Source organism: Rhopalosiphum padi, chromosome 1 (genome assembly GCF_020882245.1).
Source record: "Rhopalosiphum padi isolate XX-2018 chromosome 1, ASM2088224v1, whole genome shotgun sequence".
NCBI classification, from domain to species: Eukaryota; Metazoa; Arthropoda; class Insecta; order Hemiptera; family Aphididae; genus Rhopalosiphum; species Rhopalosiphum padi.
This window is the reverse complement of record NC_083597.1, coordinates 81,997,123-82,018,603: the sequence shown is the minus strand read 5'-3', so window position 1 is coordinate 82,018,603 and position 21,481 is coordinate 81,997,123. Positions and strand designations below refer to the sequence as shown.

The window sequence follows — 21,481 nt, the reverse complement described above, 5'->3', positions numbered from 1 at the left end:
TGAATAATTTATAGGTTAGTGGTCTCAAACTCAAATTACCAATTTTAGACCACTGATTTAAAAAATATTAAACGAAGAGAATAAAAGTTATATAATAAACATGATTTTATGAAATTCTTAGGTATATTATATGGCAAATAAATTTAAATTATACAACTATATTTTATACATTATAACAGATGTTTTTTAATATAAATTTGGAATTGCACAGCTTTAGTTAAATTATTACTTTTTTTAAAAAAATTAAATTTCTTAGGGCAATAAAATATCAAAACTATTTAAAATTTTTTTTAAATAAAATTCACAAATATTTACAAATAACACATAAGTATTAGTATATAAAATACAAGTCTTTTATAATCAAACATTGAAAATTTGGTCAATATAAATTATGACTATGTAAATACATAATGTACAAGAATTAATCATACAAAAAATATAATTCATTACCACACTGGTAAGTAGTTGGTGTAATATTAACATTAAATAAGCGTTGTTTACATTGTAGTGTCATCCAGTTTCAAAAACATATTGAAATCTGAAAAAAAAATATTGTTATTTTTTGTGTACATATTAATCAATAATTATTTACTACTTACAGCTAAAACATAAAAATAAAGCTAAAAATCATTGTTATTTTTTAATTCATGTCTATTATGTATACTTATATTATTATTTTCTTATTGTTATTACACATTTGTTTTCTTATACCTAAATTTAATTAATAATTATACCATTACTGTAATCATTTTTAAATATTTATATATTTTTTTTCATTAACTGAGTAGTTATTATACTATATAGCCTTATGTTATGATATTGTGAATTATTATTAAATATTATTTTTTTTATGTTATTTATTTTAGTTATTTAAGTTATTTAAAATAGTGGCCAAGTCAATTATTCATTGATAATTTTTAATAAAAGCGGTATTTTATAATTTATATTGAAAATTGTATTGCTTAAAGTAGCTTATAATAATAAATAATTTATTAAAAAAATACAAATTTATTAACCTACTTTACGGCTATTTAAAAAAGTTAAATTGTGAACATAATAAATTATTAAAATTGTGTAACAGCAACTTAGCCATATAGATTTTATGAAATGAACAACAAACTCCAATAAACTTAAAAATATTTAATTTTTTTTACATAATATCAGTTTTTAATAAGATTTACAAAATAACTGTATTTAGTTAATATTTTTAGTAATCACTTTAGTTAAATTTACAACCACTAATAATTTTTTTTATTTTATAATCATTAATTTGTGACCAGTATAAAATTGTTTATAAATTATCTCGAGTGTTTATTTTTTGTTATAAATATGATAACTTAATTTATGTTTTGAACACGGAATTGTTGTTTAAAGTGTATTGCATCATCCCATATAGTTTGTTATAAAATAACCTAAAATGTTGTATATTTTACATTTACGATAATAAAAAAAAAATAACATTTAAAAAATATACAACATATAATAAAGATATAAAGTTTATAACAAAACCAAACTCACATTTGCATGTCTTATAAAAAAAAAAAAACCTCAGAAGTGATAGAATACAGTTAGGTTAACAAAAGTATAATTGTTAATGAATAAATAAATAAACACAAATCTATGGAAAGCAAAACATGTAACAAAAACATATGTATGAATATTTATTACTTGTGATATTAAACTAATTTTAATATTAATATCAGACCTAAACTATTTATTCTAAAAATTATTAACAACAATATTTTGAAGCAATTATTCTAAAAATGTATACTTAATATTATGTTAGAAATTATCCTACGATTTAAATTGTTTAATTTTAGTTTTATTTGAGATATATCTTTAACAATTAAAGTAATAAATTGAATTAATTCAAACCGGTGATAAATACCATACTTATATATATACAATTTATGTGATTACAAATTTAAATAATGAATTATTCATACCAAATCCATTTAATGAGTCTGTTATATTAAAACCATTTGATGACACACTGCTTTGAAGTCTGCTTGTTTCTTCTCGAATAAATATTTTATCACTATCTGTCAGTTCACTACCAAGATGTCTCAACGCAGTTAACACTTCAAGCTGTTAAATAAAGAATAAGCCATAGAAGAAACAATTATATCAATACATTTAATTTGAATATATCAAACACAAAAACATGTTAAGTATATATCTATTTTTAGAGAAATAAGTCTAACCTTTTGTCGATTTCCAACCTCCAAGCTCAATTTTCCTAATTTTACATCTCTTTCAATTTGATTGCGTTTGTCTTTGAGTGCATTTGGTTCATTCTTAGCAAACATCTTAATGACAGAAGGTGTTTGAAATGCTTTTGTTATGGCTGCACTAGTTGCCTATGTATAAAACATAAATAATACACAGTTACATTACTTACTTTTATTGATCAATGTTTATTTTTAAAATTAACAAACAAAATGTATCTTATAACATTGAAAGAAATACTATTATATTATTACAATTGCATTTAATACTAACTAAACGCATAATGCTCAAATTGTCATGAATAGTCATATCACCAGCAGTAATTTTACTTAATCTATCATTAAATTCTTTTAGTTGTTCGACGGTGTCTTCTTTTGACTCGTTATATTCATCGTCAGTCATGTCACTTCTGTAACATAATTTTATTTTTTTAACAAAGAAACTAACAACTGTTCTAAACAATAATCTTGTATCAGATATTGAAAATACTTAGGATTTTCTACAACAATAATATCAATGGCTTAAAAATCATTGAAATGTTTAAAAACATTAGGAAATATGATAATCTTTATGACAAATAATATTTAAGTTAATAAGAATATGTGGGTATTATACATGATACATAAAAATTTTACCTGCATTCCTCTAAGTCGCTAAGTTGTTGGACTAAACGTTCTAATTGAGCTTGTAGATTTTCTCTTAACATTTCATTTTCGTCAGACATTTTGAACAGGTCTAACAGTATGTGATAAGGAAATTGTTTTAAAATCGATAGCCAATTAATTTTTTATATGCTAACTTCCTACCGGTTGTAAAAATATTGTAATTTCTAGACTTGTTAAATAATAAATTTTGGAGACTTGTCAGTTCTCAGTGAGTTGTTTTCGGTCGTTGTCAGTTTATCACTTGTTAAATTATATTATCTAATCAGCTTTATTCGGTCTATCGTTATCAATACATTCTATAAGAATCGCAGAGATAAAGCAAACACCGGTTAAAACAAATCTTGGACCTTGGAGTGTTTTGTGTTGACCTAACCGAAATTTTTGGGTAATTTAATTTATAATGAGAAAACTAAAATTTCTAGTACCTGTAACCCCTTAAAACCCCCCAAAGTTCAGGTATTAGTACGCCACTGATTGATATTAAACATAATATAACGAAAATTAGCATGGAAATATATATTCTAAACGTATTTGAATAACTATACCGACTACTTTAATACTTATAACTTGGTATTGCCCATAATTTTAATTTTTGTAGATAACAAGTTTTGTTTTTGTCTATATTTTAATTTAATTTAATTTTTTTTTATAAATAATTTAGGTGACAATTGCCATGTACCTGTTTATTAAATTATAAAAATTAATTTCAATGTTAAAAAAATATAGTAATAAATATAATAATTATTAAATATTAAGTTTAATACATTAATTTTATATTTTTATGCGACAAATTGATGGGCGACCAAATATGCAAACATGCTTCGAAATTACATCACAAGATGAGATGTCGTACACGTCCAAATGATCGCGATGAATTAAAGCGCAACCAAATGACAAGAGTATATTATTTTGTCATTGTATTACGCACTGGCCCTTCTTAATAAATGGCGACCATGACGTATGACGTATGTATAGTATAATGTGCTGTTGTATTGTTATGCTGTTAATATCAATACAATATCTGATAGAATTGTCTTAAAATTTACATTTTTTTTTTAGAAAAGTGTTTGTGTTACTGTTATATAATTCATAACACCTCTCCCCATTACAGCTTTCATGTTCGAGGGATGCAAATATATCTGGAAATCTTAACCCTCCTCTCATGAAAATATTATAATTATATAACATTAACATATTATAATATAAATTGTACTAAATTGGGTTTAATAGGTAACTAAACGTTAAAAACTACTAACAGTCAGGTAATTTGTATCATATATGTTGACATACTGCATGTACACAATGACTCGATCCGTTCAGAATCTAAAAGTGTCGTATGTAAAGAACTTTTTTGTTTGTTTAGGGGGTGCCACTGCATATCTTGCAGCACACCCCCTATAGAATTGCCTTGCCTTTCCCCCTATCCTCCCGGCAACCACTCGTTACGAAAATGAATCCTGAATGTGCTACTGAACCGAAAACGATACCAATTTGTATTTTGTACTCAAAAAGTCGTGAACAATTAACTGCTACAACAATATAATATTGCAGATAATGCTTCGTCAAACAATATCATAATTTTTGACAATACAGACCGCACAGACAGAAGAACACTATATGCTGTTAGCTTCAAAGACAATCTAACCAATTAAACTGCTTTCTGCAGTATATGAAACTGCGACGAGTATACCAGGTATGATAATTGATGAATAGATTCTATGAGAGTGGATGTCTAAATTGCGTTCATATGGCTGTATAGGTTTAATAATATCGCATAACTAAAATTAGTTGAAATTATTTTGGAGTTAATTAACGATTTTAAAGTTCGATTTAAAGTTCCCTGTTGGATAGAAATAAACCTGATCAAAAATTACGGATTATAATTGTACACCTCAAGTCCCCAATATTAAATAATAAATAGGCAGGTGTCACTCTACATTGTAACGATTTTCCAGTTTTGATAGATATATGCGATAATGCTATATATTATGCACGGTGAACGCGTTTCGTCAATGGCGTACAAAATAAACGCCGAAGACACTTCAAAAGGGTGGATGAGTTGTGATCGATGAACATTATTCTCTAAGTCGTATGTATAAATTGGAGGGCTACAGGTACGTGATTGAAACCGGTTTTCACAAGTACACAGCTATATAGGTGTACACAATATAACCTAATGATCGACGTTCAGTCAATATTGTACGTTTACTGTCTTTGATACTCGAGTCTTACAATATAATTTCCAAAGATAATAACAGTAAATCAATAATATACAATATACATTATTAAATAACACAATTTTACCATAATATTATATACTGTACATATTATATTATACTTTATAAGTTTACGCCAGTGTCCATAAACCGATTTTCATAGAATTGGCGTATTTTTTTTATGCATATTATTATGTTATTGTGACAATTCAAGGATATAAATCATGTGTAAAACTAAAAAACATTAAAATTCAACATTTCTATTTAATAAAAGTCGTTTCAATAATTAAACACATTTTATATATCTGCAGTATAGTGTGGTTATAAATTCATCTTACACAATACGCCAATGCGCCCATACAATATAACAATTTGTTCGTTTGATTTCATAAACGATGAATAATTAAATTCATTGAATAATATATGGTTATGGTATGATATGATATAACTGACAACTGTCTAGACTTCGGATAGAGACAGTAGTCGACAGATTTGAGTCTGACTTGCCATTTTAAAACACACCCACCATAAATGTGATGAGACTCTTTGCTATCAAATCTTAACCAGGTTCGTTTATAAAACAGCGGTTATTATACGCAATATAGTGTAATTTTACACTGAAAAATGTTTTAATTAAATTATGAAATATTAACATAAGTTATTGTATTTCAACAATTATTATAATACGAATAGAAGTTAATAATGAACAACAAAAAATAATTGAAAATGTTATTACAAATTATAATTATTTATTAATAAGTGTCATAAATTATTACTACAATCTACATTGTCTCCAAGAGCACGAGGCAATGGAGTTTGAGAAACTCGTCTGTATAATTCATAAAAAAAATTGTATTGAAATCTACTAAAAAAAATTCCACGGGAGCTTATCTAAAAGATAAGATCCAAAAAAGGTATTAATATAGAATTCGTATTTATAATAGTTAAATAGTTTCATGTATCCTAATTTCAATTCAAAATTTGTCTGACCGATAGGAATCTATTGAACATTATAATTTATAATGTAATTCTCAGCAGAAAATAAAAAATAAAAAGTGTTAACAGTTTCTTATGAACATTTTTTTTTATTATTATCAATAAACACCGATCCATTTATATTATATCACAATTCCTACAGCCTATAAATATAAGTTAACAATATTTATTAACACATGGGTATTTTTTTTAATATTTATAAAAAATAACATACAATATTATATAATACACTACTTATAGTAAAAATTACTTATTTATATATGAGTATATGACACACCTAATTTCCGTTTATCGTAAAGAAAAATGAAAAGAAAAAGTAAAAACAGTACTTAAACTTAATAATAGTATTATGATATTACCAAAGCTACACAATGTAATATCCAAATAATAGTCAAATACAGTAAGTTTAAAATGAACGGAAATTAGTATACATAATATGTTTATTATCGAGATTTGCGTAAGACATGTGACTAGAAATAAAAAATTTCCATAATTTCTAAAGGTAAAAAAAAAGAACAATAATATTGTAAACAACATTTATGCAATATTATTATAAACGTTGTGCAGTGATAATATCCGTAACATATAATAATAATAATAATAATAATAATAATAATATAACAACAACTTCATACACGCGTTATATTTAATTTGATATTTTTAGTATTTTTCAACAAATTTTAAATTCAAAATATAACATTATAGGTATAATCATATACTGTTGCGAGAAAATAATATACAAGTTTCATTAAACATATTTTTTTTTACAAACAATGATAGCGTCATAACGATAACACGTATATTATAATCGCTTACGTTTATCTATATATATATTACATTTCTGCGCGACGAAAATTTTGCGATACTGCTACGTATTTGCGCATAGTGTTCACGGTAAGCGGTTGTGAACAACTTCCTCTTACGGAGAAGATTCGTGTCGATGTTTACATTATCGTAAACTATCTACTACCAGTCGCGGTGTGTGAGAAACTTAAAAATTAATACTTATTAGTACGATCGAGTCAATTATAAAATATAATATTTATAGTTAAAGGTCTTAGAAATGATTCTTACTCAATGCCGAACTCGGAATAATTATCGAGGAAGAGGGAGAGGAGTTTGAAATATTATTGAAATACGTAATCTGAGACATTTTCGACGATGGATATTTGAACCCTTAACCAGCCAGCCCCCAGGTACGACCTTGTTTGTATTGTATTGTATGTGATATATAAATGTAAAATTGTAGTCGTAGGTGGAGACTAGTAATATTATACGACATTTCGTTTTCGTAACACAGCGCGAGGTTCTTGAAATATGGTCGCGGGCAGATAAAGTACAAAGTATTATAATATCAAATATATGTTGTGTGATGGGAACGCAAGAGCGACAAATTTCTCGCTCAATCGACAAACGTGACATTGAATACGGCTAACTCCATCGGAGCCACCTCGACCTGGTCGAGTCGGTCAACCGTGTCCATCGGATGCATACCGGTGACGGTGGTCCTGGCGATCTGCAGCCGGCCGAGCCCGGTGAACGCGGTGCCCGCGTCGAATACCCCCCTGTCCCGCCTGAGCTGGCACTCGGGTATCCGGTAGCCCTTGTCTACCCGGCAGTCGAAGCCCTTTCGGTGCAATACCATGAGCGCGGAAGGTGACGGGAACTGCTGGAACACCGGGTCGGTGTTGGTCCGGAAGTTCATCACGTGCACGTCGCACGGCACGGGCCTGTCGATCATGGCTAGCCCGGGTCGGAGGTGATGTTCAGCGTCCGGTTCGACGACGAACACTTCGGCCGGATACAGGAGGCTCTCGGATAGCTGATTGGCCACCAGGCTGGGGTTGGACACCCGGTCGCCGCCCTTTGAGCTGCTTCCGTCGTCCGACAGCGTCTCCAGGAGTATCCAGTACTTGGTGAGCGTCGGCTTGTTGTCCACCACCCCCTCGCCCATTCCCCTCGAGTCGTCGTACAGCGTCCGCCGGTCCAGCATCAGCTCAATTCGGCCCGGCTCCCATCCGGCCGCTCCCTGCGCGTGGTTCACCAGCACGGTCAGCCGGTGCCGGTCGTCCTCGATGTACGCGGCTGTCGTGGTCGGATAGTAGTTGCCCTCGATGCCCACCCTCTTCACCGTCACCCGCTTCTGCATCTGGAACCCGTTGGAGTCGGTGTAGATGACCGCGGGCTCACCGTTGGCGATGCCCGACGACAGCCGCATGAACAGCTCCGTCTCCCGGTTCTTGGGCGGCTGCTTGAAATCCACCACGTTTTCCACGTACAGGCCCTTGCTCTCCACGCCCTTACCGTGGTATAGCCGCACCTTGTGCGTCACTATGCCATAGACAACCGTGATCTCGGACGACAGCGGACCGGAAGTTATGATCACTGTCGACGGCCCGGGGTAGTCGTCCAGCACCTTCTTCTCGGTGTCCCGCAGGTTCGGGTCGGGCATAAACAAGTACGCGCCGCTGTGCAATTGAGCCGCTTGGTAAGCCGCAAAGTCGATGTTCACGTACTGCGACACGCCCGTGCCCTTGTCGACGATCGAGCTCATCAGGCCAGTCTTGCCGTCAAACAGCACCTGCATGTGATCGTTCTCCAGCTGCACGTCGCCCAGCCTCATGGGCTTAACGGTGAACACCGAGTGTCCGGCACAGTTTTTGCAGTAAACCAGCGCCAGGCCTTCCGGGTTCGGCGCCTTTTGGATGGTGAATGTGGTCAGGCTCAACGGTTCCAGCACGGCGATGAACAGCAGCTCGAAGCACACTTTGGACATTGCTAACGGCTGCTCGGCCGTTTCGCTCAGGTTCCACACGGGGTTTATCTGGTGCCGGACCACTGACCCATCGCTGTCTACCACCCGAACGTTTGGTTCCGACACTAACACCTTGATGGGTTCCGTTTTTCGGCGACCATGCGGGTTGAATACAATCACGTTCCGGGGTCGAGACTCATTGATGTTCAACGCCAGTCTGTACGTCGGCTGGTCGTACGTCTGACGGTCGCTGTCGGGCACTACGATTTTGGCGGACAAAGGCGCGCCTGAGTCGCCGGCCTTTGACAGTAGACACTGGACCGCGAAGCTCTGGATCGCGGCGCAGTTTTGGATGCCCTCGAACAGCTTCAGAGCGTAGTCGTTCATCACGAACGATTTGGACGTGCCGGTGATGGCGTCGTGATGTTGAAACAGCGCTAAGTTCTGTCTGGCCCGGGTCAGTTTCTCGTAGTTCCGCTCCAGCAGCCTGACAGTCTGGAGCTTTTTCCGTCGGGCGTCATTAACGGCAAACGTGTACAGGATTTCCGTCGACCTGAGCTTGCTTTCTAGCTCTCGGTCTAACACCTTCCAATACGGTCGGGTTGTGTAGTACCCACTCCAGTAGGCCGGCCGACCCTCGGAGAAAACATCGCTGTACACGAAAAAATCGCCACGCAACGTGGGGAACCGACCATCACTCCTCGCCCTCAACGCCCTGAAGAAATCTGAAGGCGTGCCGAAACCTACTTCCGCTCCGTGGTATCTTTCCTTGTTGACGTTTATGTAGTCAAACAGTTTCATGTAGTTGGTGTACTGTTGGTCCCACTCTGTGTCGTGATCATACCGGAAGTCGTCTCCCAACGGTATAAGAGCCACATTGTACGGCGATACGGAGGCCGTACGGCCATATTGATCCATCAGCACGTCGGCCTTCTGTTTCACGTTCTGGTCGTCTATGAAAACCGCCAGTTCCGAATAGTCTGTGAACTCACCGGGCACTTTTCGAAAATCGTAATTGATGCATACCTTATTAACAAAAACACAATACACGCGTTAAATATTTATGTAACGATGATAATTATACTACTATCTATAGCAATAAATTATAATTAAAAAATGAATATTTAATTTCGTTGCATACCTGTGGATGAGGTCCACAAGAGCCTCTTATCGAGTATATGGAAAACGGCATGTTGTGTACCAATGTATCGGTGTGACCTGTCCTGTCCCAGTTTTGCCTCCACAAAAAATCGCCGTTTTGTGTCCGTGCAAACCATTCCTTCCACGCGTAGTGTAAACGTTGTATGACCGTTCCACCGGTGATCTCAGATTTTTTCAACAGGTAGGGCACCGTAGGACCGTGTCCAAACGGGTCCACTGACCATCCGGTCTTGATGTTAACTCCAAGGTTGTTTTTCACCCATTGGTGACCTACACAGGCAATCGTAAAATATGATAAATACGACTAATTTTCATTGCTAATGAACGTTAATATAAAATCGTTGAATATATAACATGTACAACGAAGTATAAAAAATGATCTATCTGTGGACTGTAGTTTTTTATTCTATTTTTTTTTTGCATTGAACATTATTAATGTAATTTATTTTTATTTTGTTTTTTTTTTTGGATTTTAACCGTGAAAAAAAACAAATCTAATGATTAAACAATAAAATAATAATTTTCTCTGTATACTCTGTACAACTATTGATCTTTATACATTATCGGTAAAGTATATACACATAGAAATTCCATTTAGAGATCTTTACAGAAAACAAACAAAATAATTCTGACACTTATGTAGAAATAACATATCACAAACACAAATTATTTACATTTAGATTGTAAGCATATCAACACTAGGTATATCTTTAGAACTTTCCTTTCACACACGTATGCTTGTTATTCAAAACTTCAATTTAATTAAGAGTGATCTATAAGTAGTGTGTATTTAAACAAACAACATTTGATTAAAAATATGACTTAGAATAATAAAACATTTTTATTAATGCAAATATACTGAAAACTGAAGTTATGAAAATCTACCTTGGATAAAAAATATAAATTAATATTTACTACCAAGTAAAAATAAAATATTTAGAATTTAACTTTCCAACCAAAAATTGGATATTAAAATATCATTATTTTTTTTTGTGATAATTTAATAACGACGATGTTTACGCAATCATTAGAATTTGATGTTTTAGTGATGATTATTTTTTTTTTAAAAGATTTATAGTCAATTCTTTTATCAAATTTTAAATATATATTATATATTATTATAAACATATAATATTAATAATTATATACATACATATTAATAAGTAAACAATATTTTTGAAGGTAAGAAAAACATAAAGATGTGTATAGATTAACTTTTTTTCACAAAATATTTGTAGATTCTCAGAAAATCAAAATGTTTAAGTTACCAATACAAGGTAGGTTTTTAATAATCCCACCTTCAAACACACTATTCTTATGTATTAATTTAATTGAAACGAAAAATTTAGCTTTTATAAAAACATTTTATCGATTTTTAAGCTACGAACAAGTGTTAAGTGTACGGGAAAATTATTATTATTTTATCAAAGTAAAATAATTATTGTTTCTTAAATATCTAGTAGTAGACCTTTAATTTAATAGTTTTTCTTACTTCAATTAGTAATTATGATCTTATAGTTAAAGTATAAAAAATAATCTATACAGGGATAGTTATTATTTATAATATACTATATAGTATAATATTATATTATTAATTATTGTGATTTACTGTGTGCGATATAAATTATATTAAATCAACTGGTTTTGTTGATAGAATGCAAGGTTTAATTTTCAATTCAAAAACTAATTATAATATTTATAAGTAGATAAAAGTCATTAACCCAGTGACGACAGTGACGTTACATTAAATAGTTTTTGTGATGATGAAATAGCTTTATCATTATGATGAAGTACAATATGAATTACCCATTATTTAAGGTTGTGCTGTATAGTAATGCAATGATACACATTTCATAAATACAAATACAAAACATTTTTCTTTAAAATAAATTTCAATTGAAAAATAAATACATTTCAATAAAGTGAGACATATACGAATACGCAATAGACAGTTTCGGGCGAATTTATGACTCTATAATATAGTCAAACAAAACTCGTTAACAAAGTTCACGCACGTAATAACCTAGTTAAATAAATATATACGCACGTGTATTTAACCGACAGTGTTCGCCATAGACATATGCGGCGCATAATGTGGCGCGGTACAGCTTTATTTTCGACCGTCGCGTGCCGGTCGCGAATTTCACCTTATTTAACACAATAATCGTATACGTATAATAGTTGATCAACGATTTTCTTAAGGAGGGCTTCCGTGATTCGATAATGGATTACGGCTGCAGTTCCGGTCTTAATTAAGCACACACACGCATACACAATATAATGGAAGCGTTTCTCGCAATTATTCTGCGCCCTTATTGTCTTGCGGACCTACACGCACTATTAAACATATTATATACATATAAATAAATATACGGGGTGATCAATTTAACTCGGGACACTATAACTATTAAAAAAACCTTGTTTTTGACATTACATAATTATTAGTCAAAACAACATTTTTAAAAAAAAAAATTTTATTTTTTTTTTATCTTTATCATTTTTTTAAAATTTTCACTCTTAAAATACATCAAACATTTTTATCTCATATTCCGAAACAGAATATTATTCAGAGTATTTTGATCAGTAAATATCAAATCTTAGGCAAATAAGTTTATTAGTTATGATTTTATATAGGTATAAGTAGTTAAAACTTAGACTCCGAACGAGACAGAGCGAAGTCCAAAATTGTCCAAAATTCAATTTTTTGTATCGAAGTACCCAAAAAATATTTTTTTCTGAAATAAGGAATTAAAAATGTATGTTGTTATTAAAATAAATAAAAAATAATGGTTTCTTAACAATTTAATGTAAAAAAAAAATATATTTATAAAAACTTTAATAATTTTGAAAATAATGTCTCGTATTAAACCGATCACCCGGTATAGGAGGTACACGTATAGTGGTGCTTTCAGACTCCCCATTTTGCGTGTGCGTTCGTATATTATAACGTCGAACGCGACTCGGCGTTTTTATAACAAGCCCCGACTATTATTATCGTTCTGGAAGAGTTGTCAAGTGTCGTAGTATTGTGCGTTTGTGTGTGTGTGTGTGTGTGTGTGCCTACCTGCCTGCTTCGAAGGGGCCTAAAACGAAACGACTGCAGTCGACGGCGTAACACGAATAACGCACGTATATATATGAGTATACTCGTCACCCGAGTCCCGTTGAAGTATGTACGCTTGTGTACATTATATTATTATACTTTTGAAAGTGACGAGATCGATACACCATATTCGAAATACGCAGTAAAACGCAATACTAAATATATATATATAAATATTTTTCGTAATGGGAGACAAGTTTTGGGTCATTTGGTTTTCTATTCTACACCGTCTGTCCGTCTACATCAAACTAATATAATTATTATTTTATTATTATAATGCCTAACCAGCCGAGTCAATTAATAATATGTTTCGAGAATTCCGTATACAATTGTAATTTAAAACGATCCGATTTTAGTGTATAGTATAGTATATGTTATCCTATTTTTTTTAAACGTTTTGCATCCCTCAACTTACTTTTTAATATGTGTACACCAAATCATAACGCATCCCCAAATAAAAAATGATATGATTTTTTACTATACAATAATACGCATTATATTTTTCATAAAAATAATTTATGTACAACTTATATTATACTACAAATAACTAATATAGTAAACTTTATACATGTCTAATTGCAGTTAACAATAAATATATATCTAAATAATATATTTTTATACAAGAGGAAAGAACGAGCATTCAGAGAATTTCGGATATTTTTACAACCTCCATTTGTTTTGAACCACTTTGACAGTTGCATGTAGCATGTAAGTGAAATGAAACTAATGATCTGGTTAATATATGACGCTCATCAGGGTGGGTGGGCGAAATAATAAATTCTACATTCGAACAATGTCCCGGGCGCCATTATCTTTAATCGAGAAAAATATAAAATGTACTTTATTATTATTATTGTTATCAACACGGGTATAATGCACATAATAATAATATTACTGTGTAACGAATACCGCGGCATAATATATGCGGGTGAAAATGTTGCTATTATATCGTTGTGGAGAATTTAGTGAATTTTTCTCCGGTAAAATCGGCGTTTTATTCGGCGCGATAACATTGTGATAATAATATTATATATCATACGATATTGTTTAGTGTATTATCGCAGCGTTATACTCTATACGATATATAAAACTGTGTTGCGTTCGTCCGGTCACGGGCAGATGATTTACTCGTGCAGGAACATCGCAAAGAGTCTACCGTGGAATAATATTTGGGTTTCTATTATGTAGGCACACGGACATGAGGTGGACGTATATTTTTTTGTTGAACAGGACGCAATAGCGGCGATCCATCATATTACTATTATTATTATTATTATTATTATACTCGATTACTCGAACCGATTATCTTTTACGCCACAAAGTCATAACTCTCTCTTTATCTATAATGCACCGTCTACACACGCAATGGGACCGCGTCCAAAATATATGAATAAATAATAATCCTCCGGAGCAGCTGACAAATCGTATACATCGAACTACATAATAATATTTTTTATACTTATCCGCGGTGAATCACGAGAGACGTTCACGGAATTGCTACATTATAATATATATCTATATATTGTATATATAATAATATATATCTATACCACGCGTATAGCCGAGAAAAGAAATTATTCCGCGGTGGCGGTGGTGTGTCGTCCTCTAGAGAAATCACTGGCGGCACGAGTCGTGGACAGAATTAAACGACCGTGCACGTCATTTGTAGTTAAACACAATATAAAACCGTCTCCGTTACCGGTTAATATATACAGTACATAAACTTCCGAAGTTCTGAGAGAGATGGCGAATATAACGAATAAATAAAACGCGCAGTATTGAGTAGGTATAGATTAAACATTGATTAATTCGTGCGAGTAAATACATTTAACAAACGTATACATAATTCAAGTTGTATCTTTGGTTCAATTATTATTTTATTGTCAAATCGATAAAGTTTACTCGCGTATATTTAAGTCAAAGGTACAATAGACCAGACGGACCCATGCCCCACCGTTTTGCTGGATTTATATAACATAAATATTGTGTTATTATGTGTATATATTAATATAAAAGAAGGTGTTTGTGTTTGTGTGTAAGCGATCCACAGCCAAGTCTATCGCATTTTTTGTTCTCAAACTTGGTTCATAAACCTGCGGTAATCCTATACCCGAGGAAGTGCACCTCGAAGTAAATTTTTAAACATTTGAATTTTACGAATAAAGAGGGACTCGCACAGGGATTAGTTAGCTCACGAGAAACGAACGTTGTGTAACTACATATATATATATATATATATATTGGGGCCATTGCGGGTTACTGAAAATAAAATAGTTGCTATGATTGGATTAATTTTAGACTTGTATTTTATACTTGATCAAAACGATCCACATAATTATTGTGTTAAAAATCTGTTCAGTTTATATTTAATTCGGTTTAAAAAAAAAGTAAATCTATAGGCGAAAGCGTGTAACTCGTGTAAGTTCAGGCAGATCGATGATTTATTATATTTTCGATAGTTATCAATTTACTATCAAAACTATTTATTTGAAATTTGTTGTACGGAAATATTGACGTTATTGTTTAAAACACTTAATATTTTGAGAATAATTTAAATTGACGTTCTTTAAGATGTTTAATTTAACATAATTGTATAAATAGTTTTTAACTTGTTTAAGACTAGTATTGAAGCCTGCAGGGTGTATCGATCAAATTAGAACAATACATGTTGATGTTATACTATAAGATTAATAAATATTATATTTAGTATAGGCATACTAATTATAGTTCCCAAAACAAAGTTAAACGCAAATAATATAATTATGGCAAAAACAAAACCATATCAGTCGATTTTAAAATTTAGATTAGACTGTTTAACTGTGCAAAACAAAAGCGATCTGATGTAGGTTTTTTTAAAATTATCATCAAAGTCATATGGTTTTGATAAAACTGAAAAAAAGTGTACCTACACACCGATCGTAAAATTTAAAATCCGTAAACTTTATAAATCAATAAGATTCGGCAATACGTAGTTGATAGCAAGCAGGATCGTTTCAATCGTTTGTGCTCGCTGGGCAAATCCTCTCGGAGAAGGAAGAACTGCAGATGACCGCAGTAGATCACGAACGGCGTGGATATCGCACGCCGAGTTATATATTATTATTTTTGTATTACTAAGGGCGACCGCGTTTTATAATAAGAACATAAAAATCCTCACGTCGTCAGCCGAAATATTACAAGCAATGACTCTCCGGGCTATACAAGTATATTATACATTGTCTCACACTCTCACCCATAATATAATATAATATACGCTCCGCCACACGCGGAAATATTACGCACGTGATATGTGATATATGCGCAAAAAGCTCACTCGTGTGCTGCACGCATAACGAAGAACAATGCTGTGGCATAATAACAATATAATAATGTATGGCGTTCGGTATAATATTTGGCACGTCAGAGAGCAATCGCTGCGCGTAATCTACCCGGCGGGGTTATGCAAACAACCCCCGAAAGCGGCGGCGGCGACGAGCAGACGAATCTCGGTGGAACGGTTATATACGCACGGCGTATACCTATCGTCCTCCTCCTACTAATATACAATATTTTATACATATAAACGCGCGTTATTATATAGGCGTATACGATGGGCACGGTAAGGCGCAGTAGTTGAGATATTCGTGATAGGACTTGACACGAAGATTTCGTGAACACACATATCCACACACACGACGTACATATGCGTGGCGGGGTCGAGCGGTGTGCGTGCGTTTGCGGGGAGAAAAAACACGCGAGTCTGATAATAATAATATGACGTATATATACCGCGCATATTAGGTATATATGTAATAATAATAACGATATGCGTGTAAACACGTTGTATATGTGTACACCACGCGTCATCCATCACCCATAAAATTCACGGTCTCGTGATTTCGCGTCGTATATCGTATATATAGTCGATGCAGACGGACGGCTGCAGGTTGTCGTGTAGGTAATATTATGTTTTATGATGCTTAGTGCCGCGACTACATATATATTATTATATATGACTAAATATGGCCCGCGATCTCCAGACCCGAACACGTGTATGTATAAAACGCGCTATTATAATATTATACGCATAATATACAGTCGTTGTTATAATTATTTTTTATCGCCACGTACAACGAGTATGACGAATTAAAATTGCACATAATATATGTATATATATATATATGTACGTATATACGTAAGTCGCCCGGGCTCGACATCGCAGTTCGCCACGACATTATAATATATACCTATGTAGTGTAGGTATAGATAGGTAATAAACGATGATTATTCGCCAACGTTTCAAAAAAAAAAAAAAAACATACGAAATCGGATGGAAATATTTTATAATTTATTATAATCCACCGGTGCATGTGTCTCTTATAGTAACCTAACCTTTCGGTTCTGCAGAGGAACGATCGTCACTCGTTTTCGTGTATAGCATGCAATGACCTGTTTAATTATTGAAATGTTTTTTTCCACGGACATTAAACGATTACTTACATTACTCGGGAATTAATCGGCGTGCCATCGATTAATGTTCACGTTACATCTTCCAGCGAGGAGTGTGGTAAAATCAAAACTACTCTTAAGCCATCATATCCCGCGTTCGCCCCGAATTAAGCATGGTCTTATATAATGATAAAAGATTTTTCATCGTGTATATATATATATATACTCAGATTATTTATATATATATAGAACGTATATAAATACGAGAATCTCTAATTTTTCACCCTACCCTCCATTATTGCAACGGCGAAAAAAAACAAAACTCGGTAGCAGATTATTTCCCATTAAAATAATGTACGCGAAGTGATTGCACTTTGAGCGCGTTCCGCGGAGAAGTCTAACAAAGTGCCGTTCCCGCCGTCTGTTGGCTGCTGTACGAAAAAGCGAGTAAAAAGAAAAAATCGTGTACGCACACTTAAAGAGGGTATTATAGCGGTACAACAGTTAGTAATAGTAATAATAATAATGGGAAAAAAATGAACGGAGTGCCCTGCCCCGCGCTATATAACTGCGGAACGACGAAACGACGACAACGAGAAGACGGAAAGTTGGAAATTATTTGAGTTATTAAAAGCGTACTCGAGGAACGCTAATAAATTCATTGTGCATTTGTCGGTGAATGCTCGTCGAGAAGGCGGTGTAAACGGCCGCGTTGGGATCGTGACTGATAACGTTGCACTACAATAATATTTGATTAGGGGGAGGGGGTGCAATCAGTTTCGAGCTCCTAGTCTTGAAGGACATTTAAAGCTGTGCGAAATAAAAAATATGTATACATATTTTTTTCAGTTTATAACCGACGGCGTCGCAAGGACAGCTTTTGCAATACTTCCGCGACGAATTTTTACATATTTATTTACATAACAGATAACTTTGCTGTAGTAATAAGGGTTGTGTATAAACGAGAATAAATTGTTATGAAAACTAATGATGAAAAAAAAATGTTAGACGATCTGCTAACATTTTTTTTTTAGAAATCTTATTACTGCAGCCCGATATGAACAAGTCATGTAAGTTTATAACAATTAATCGTTTTATAAATTATGTAAATTTTTTTAAAACTTGTATGAGTTATAAATGAGAAGAACATAATAACGGAATTATACAACTTGAGATACATTTTTGCTTGAAAAAAGTGTTACAATAAGAGTATATTGTATAATATACAAGTACCCGCATATGAAAATATTATTCTAATATTTATAAAAGATAATTTTTGTTGGGTAATTATAAAAATGGTAGTTTGATAAAGTAGAAAAGTGGAATCGTTTTATAGAGCTACAAAATGCAATACAACTGGAAGAAAAATCATTGGAAATCAACATTCTGAGGGTAATTATAAATTGACATAATATTGTCTCATCTTACTTAGTAAATAAGGAGAGGAACGCTCTTCGTAATATTGTCAAACTTAATACGCAGAAGGATCAAATCAAAGTGAGAAATGTTGAATTGAGATCGTGACCAATATCGCACAACAATATAATAAGTAAATAACTATAATAACAGTGATATATTGTTGTTGTTGTTGCATCGGTAGACTGTTTTATTGTACATATACTACACCTCGTTGTACGCGTTCGGACTGTTAATATTATTTCCCTATTATTACATTACCTTCAATCAATTGATCCAACATGGCATAGATGTGTGTTGTGGCCTCGTCCGTCATCACCCATCCACCAGTAGTGATCTCCAAACGTCCTTCCGCCAATAACCGCTGGACCACTTTCTTTTTTGTTGGATGAGCGCTGAAACATTGTAATAAAATAATAAAATACTATGCCAATACCATTTTGTTGTTTAAAGAGTAAGTGGTCTTGTCTCTTGTATGTAGGTATATAAATATTTTTTTTATATAAAATGTATATAACAATTAAGTATAGATAGTTGAAAACTTAATGAAAGCATGAGGGTTCACGATTTAAAGTTTGAAAAATACATTAAACTTTTTACAGCATCACCTGCTATTTATTCATTATATTTTCAAATTAAATGTTTGTTAGAAAAAATAAATAAAGGTTTTTTTTTTAATATTTAGGTACGATTTACAGGATTATAGATGGTAATAAGAAAATTGAAATTATTTTTCAAATACAATCACCAATTATACCGTGATAACGCTTGCAATTTCTTGATGTAAGTATACTTAACTACTGATTTTCATTCTTAAAAAAACTTTTTGTTACTGTTTGAAGTACTTAAAACACTTAATTTAAATTTTTTATTTATGTTGTTTTTTTTTAAGGAGGTGTTATAAATACTTCACACTTTATCTATTATTGTAAACTTTTTTTCTTAAATAATACGAAAATCGGTAAAAAAAAAAATAGTATAAGCAGTTAAAATAATCACCATAATATGATGGTCTTATTGTTTTGCACTGTATTTTTAAGAGTAGCATAATACGACTATTATATGTATAGCTACAAAACATCTTTATTATTAATCATATGATGATAAGTTTACTTTATCCACTATAGCATATGAGACGAATTATTTAGTGATTATTTATACTTATTTCGGGCTAAAAAAAAACTTTCTGTTTCAAAGTTATTAATCGTATAGGAGACGTGTATGCATATTAATCACTAATCACACGTACCAATAAAAACGCTTTTAAATGAGACCTCTTAATACTTTTGTGAATTGATAATTTATGTACGACATATCGAAGTACGAAATATTATACGAGGCGTGAGCTATTCACTCATCATCCTATTTTTTTGCATTTACATTTAAATGTAAATTTTTTGTTTGTTTTGTTTTTTTTTTTTTATCAATAATACCTACCAAGTACCAATTAATAAACACATTACACATTTTTGTGTTTACATGCCATATATGTTTTAGAAATATAAATTGTTGGTAATTACTTTAATTCAGTTTCTTTAAATGATCACGTACAATTTTTAATTTATTCCACTATTCAGCTATAAATAAAAAAGATATAGTAAATGATGAGCATATATTTTTCAAAACTACGTAAATAATAAATATCGATTGGCTTGACTATTTGAAAAATTGTACCAGAAAATTTATAAGATTTGATTTAATTGATAACAACGCGTGTATTGCAATAAAAATTACAAACTGTATTTTATATTAAACGACGTGTCAAAATTGATTTAGGAGATAATTAAGCACGTAAAATGGTTTTTACATTTCAAGTTTTTTTTGGGTGCAGCAACATCCCCCATCAATAATATATTTTATTAGCGTCGAACTTTAATGGATGTTTCCAATTAAATAATATTCGTGTCAGATTATGTGTGCGTATATACTATATATGTATAACGTGTAATAAAATAATATGGGAGTATTCGTGCAGTGTTGTACTGTTGTCTGTTGTATATAATCATTATGTTATACTATACGCGCGCAACATACTGTGTTACAATGAATAAAAGTTACCAATAGGATAAAAACGGGATTTCTTATTCACGTGACATAGATGAAAAACAAATCGCGTTTTTTTACAAAAAACGAATGTAAAAAATAATAATAATCATAAATTATTAAATAAGGTTGAAACTTAAAACTTAAAATATTTTCAACATCGAGGGAATAGCCGAAATATAGATTAGATAGTTTTTACTTCTGCAAGTAATCTGTGCAAAATTATTTCGACCATCATTATTAAAGTATAGACACGAGATAAGCGAGCAAAGAAAAAAAACGCTAATCCACTATTGTACTCGTGGGAACAATAGTGTATTTATAGGACTAGGTACCTCTATGCTTATAATATATATATATATATATATATATATATATATGCGTGTATATGTATACTGCTCAGTGAGTAAGTCAGTAATCGGTATGCGGTTATTATTCTTTTCCCCCCGTCAAGAGATTTATTCGTGAA

At 32.3% G+C, this 21,481-nt stretch overlaps 2 protein-coding genes across 2 annotated transcripts in view; both read right to left on the bottom strand.

The window, feature by feature from the left end:
* Positions 1–104: 104 nt before the first annotated feature.
* On the bottom strand, positions 105–3,136 carry LOC132917156 (protein LZIC-like). Its single transcript, XM_060977755.1, has 5 exons — positions 2,865–3,136; positions 2,503–2,638; positions 2,205–2,360; positions 1,947–2,088; positions 105–538 (listed from the first exon to the last, which is right to left on the bottom strand). The coding sequence occupies exons 1-5, from the start codon at positions 2,951–2,953 to the stop codon at positions 498–500; spliced, it is 564 nt and encodes a 187-aa protein (XP_060833738.1). The 5' UTR covers positions 2,954–3,136; the 3' UTR covers positions 105–497.
* Positions 3,137–6,175: 3,039 nt separating this feature from the next.
* The window catches only part of LOC132929067 (alpha-mannosidase 2), a 135,559-nt gene continuing 120,253 nt past the window's right edge, over positions 6,176–21,481 (bottom strand). The window contains exons 4-6 of the mRNA XM_060994127.1: positions 19,231–19,364; positions 10,003–10,292; positions 6,176–9,887 (exon numbers count right to left, since the gene is read on the bottom strand). Of these exons, the coding sequence (XP_060850110.1) occupies positions 7,509–9,887; positions 10,003–10,292; positions 19,231–19,364 (2,803 nt within the window). The 3' untranslated portion in view covers positions 6,176–7,508. The remainder of the gene's footprint in view (positions 9,888–10,002; positions 10,293–19,230; positions 19,365–21,481) is intronic.

Excerpts from the sequence above, each read along its gene's own strand:
- LOC132917156 (XM_060977755.1), bottom strand. The coding sequence starts at position 2,953 with ATGTCTGACGAAAATGAAATGTTAAGAGAAAATCTACAAGCTCAATTA. Across the intron at positions 2,361-2,502 it reads ATTTGAGCATTATGCGTTTA|GCAACTAGTGCAGCCATAAC; the intron begins GTTAGTATTAAA and ends TTTTATACATAG. Across the intron at positions 2,089-2,204 it reads AGGTTGGAAATCGACAAAAG|CTTGAAGTGTTAACTGCGTT; the intron begins GTTAGACTTATT and ends TTTATTTAACAG.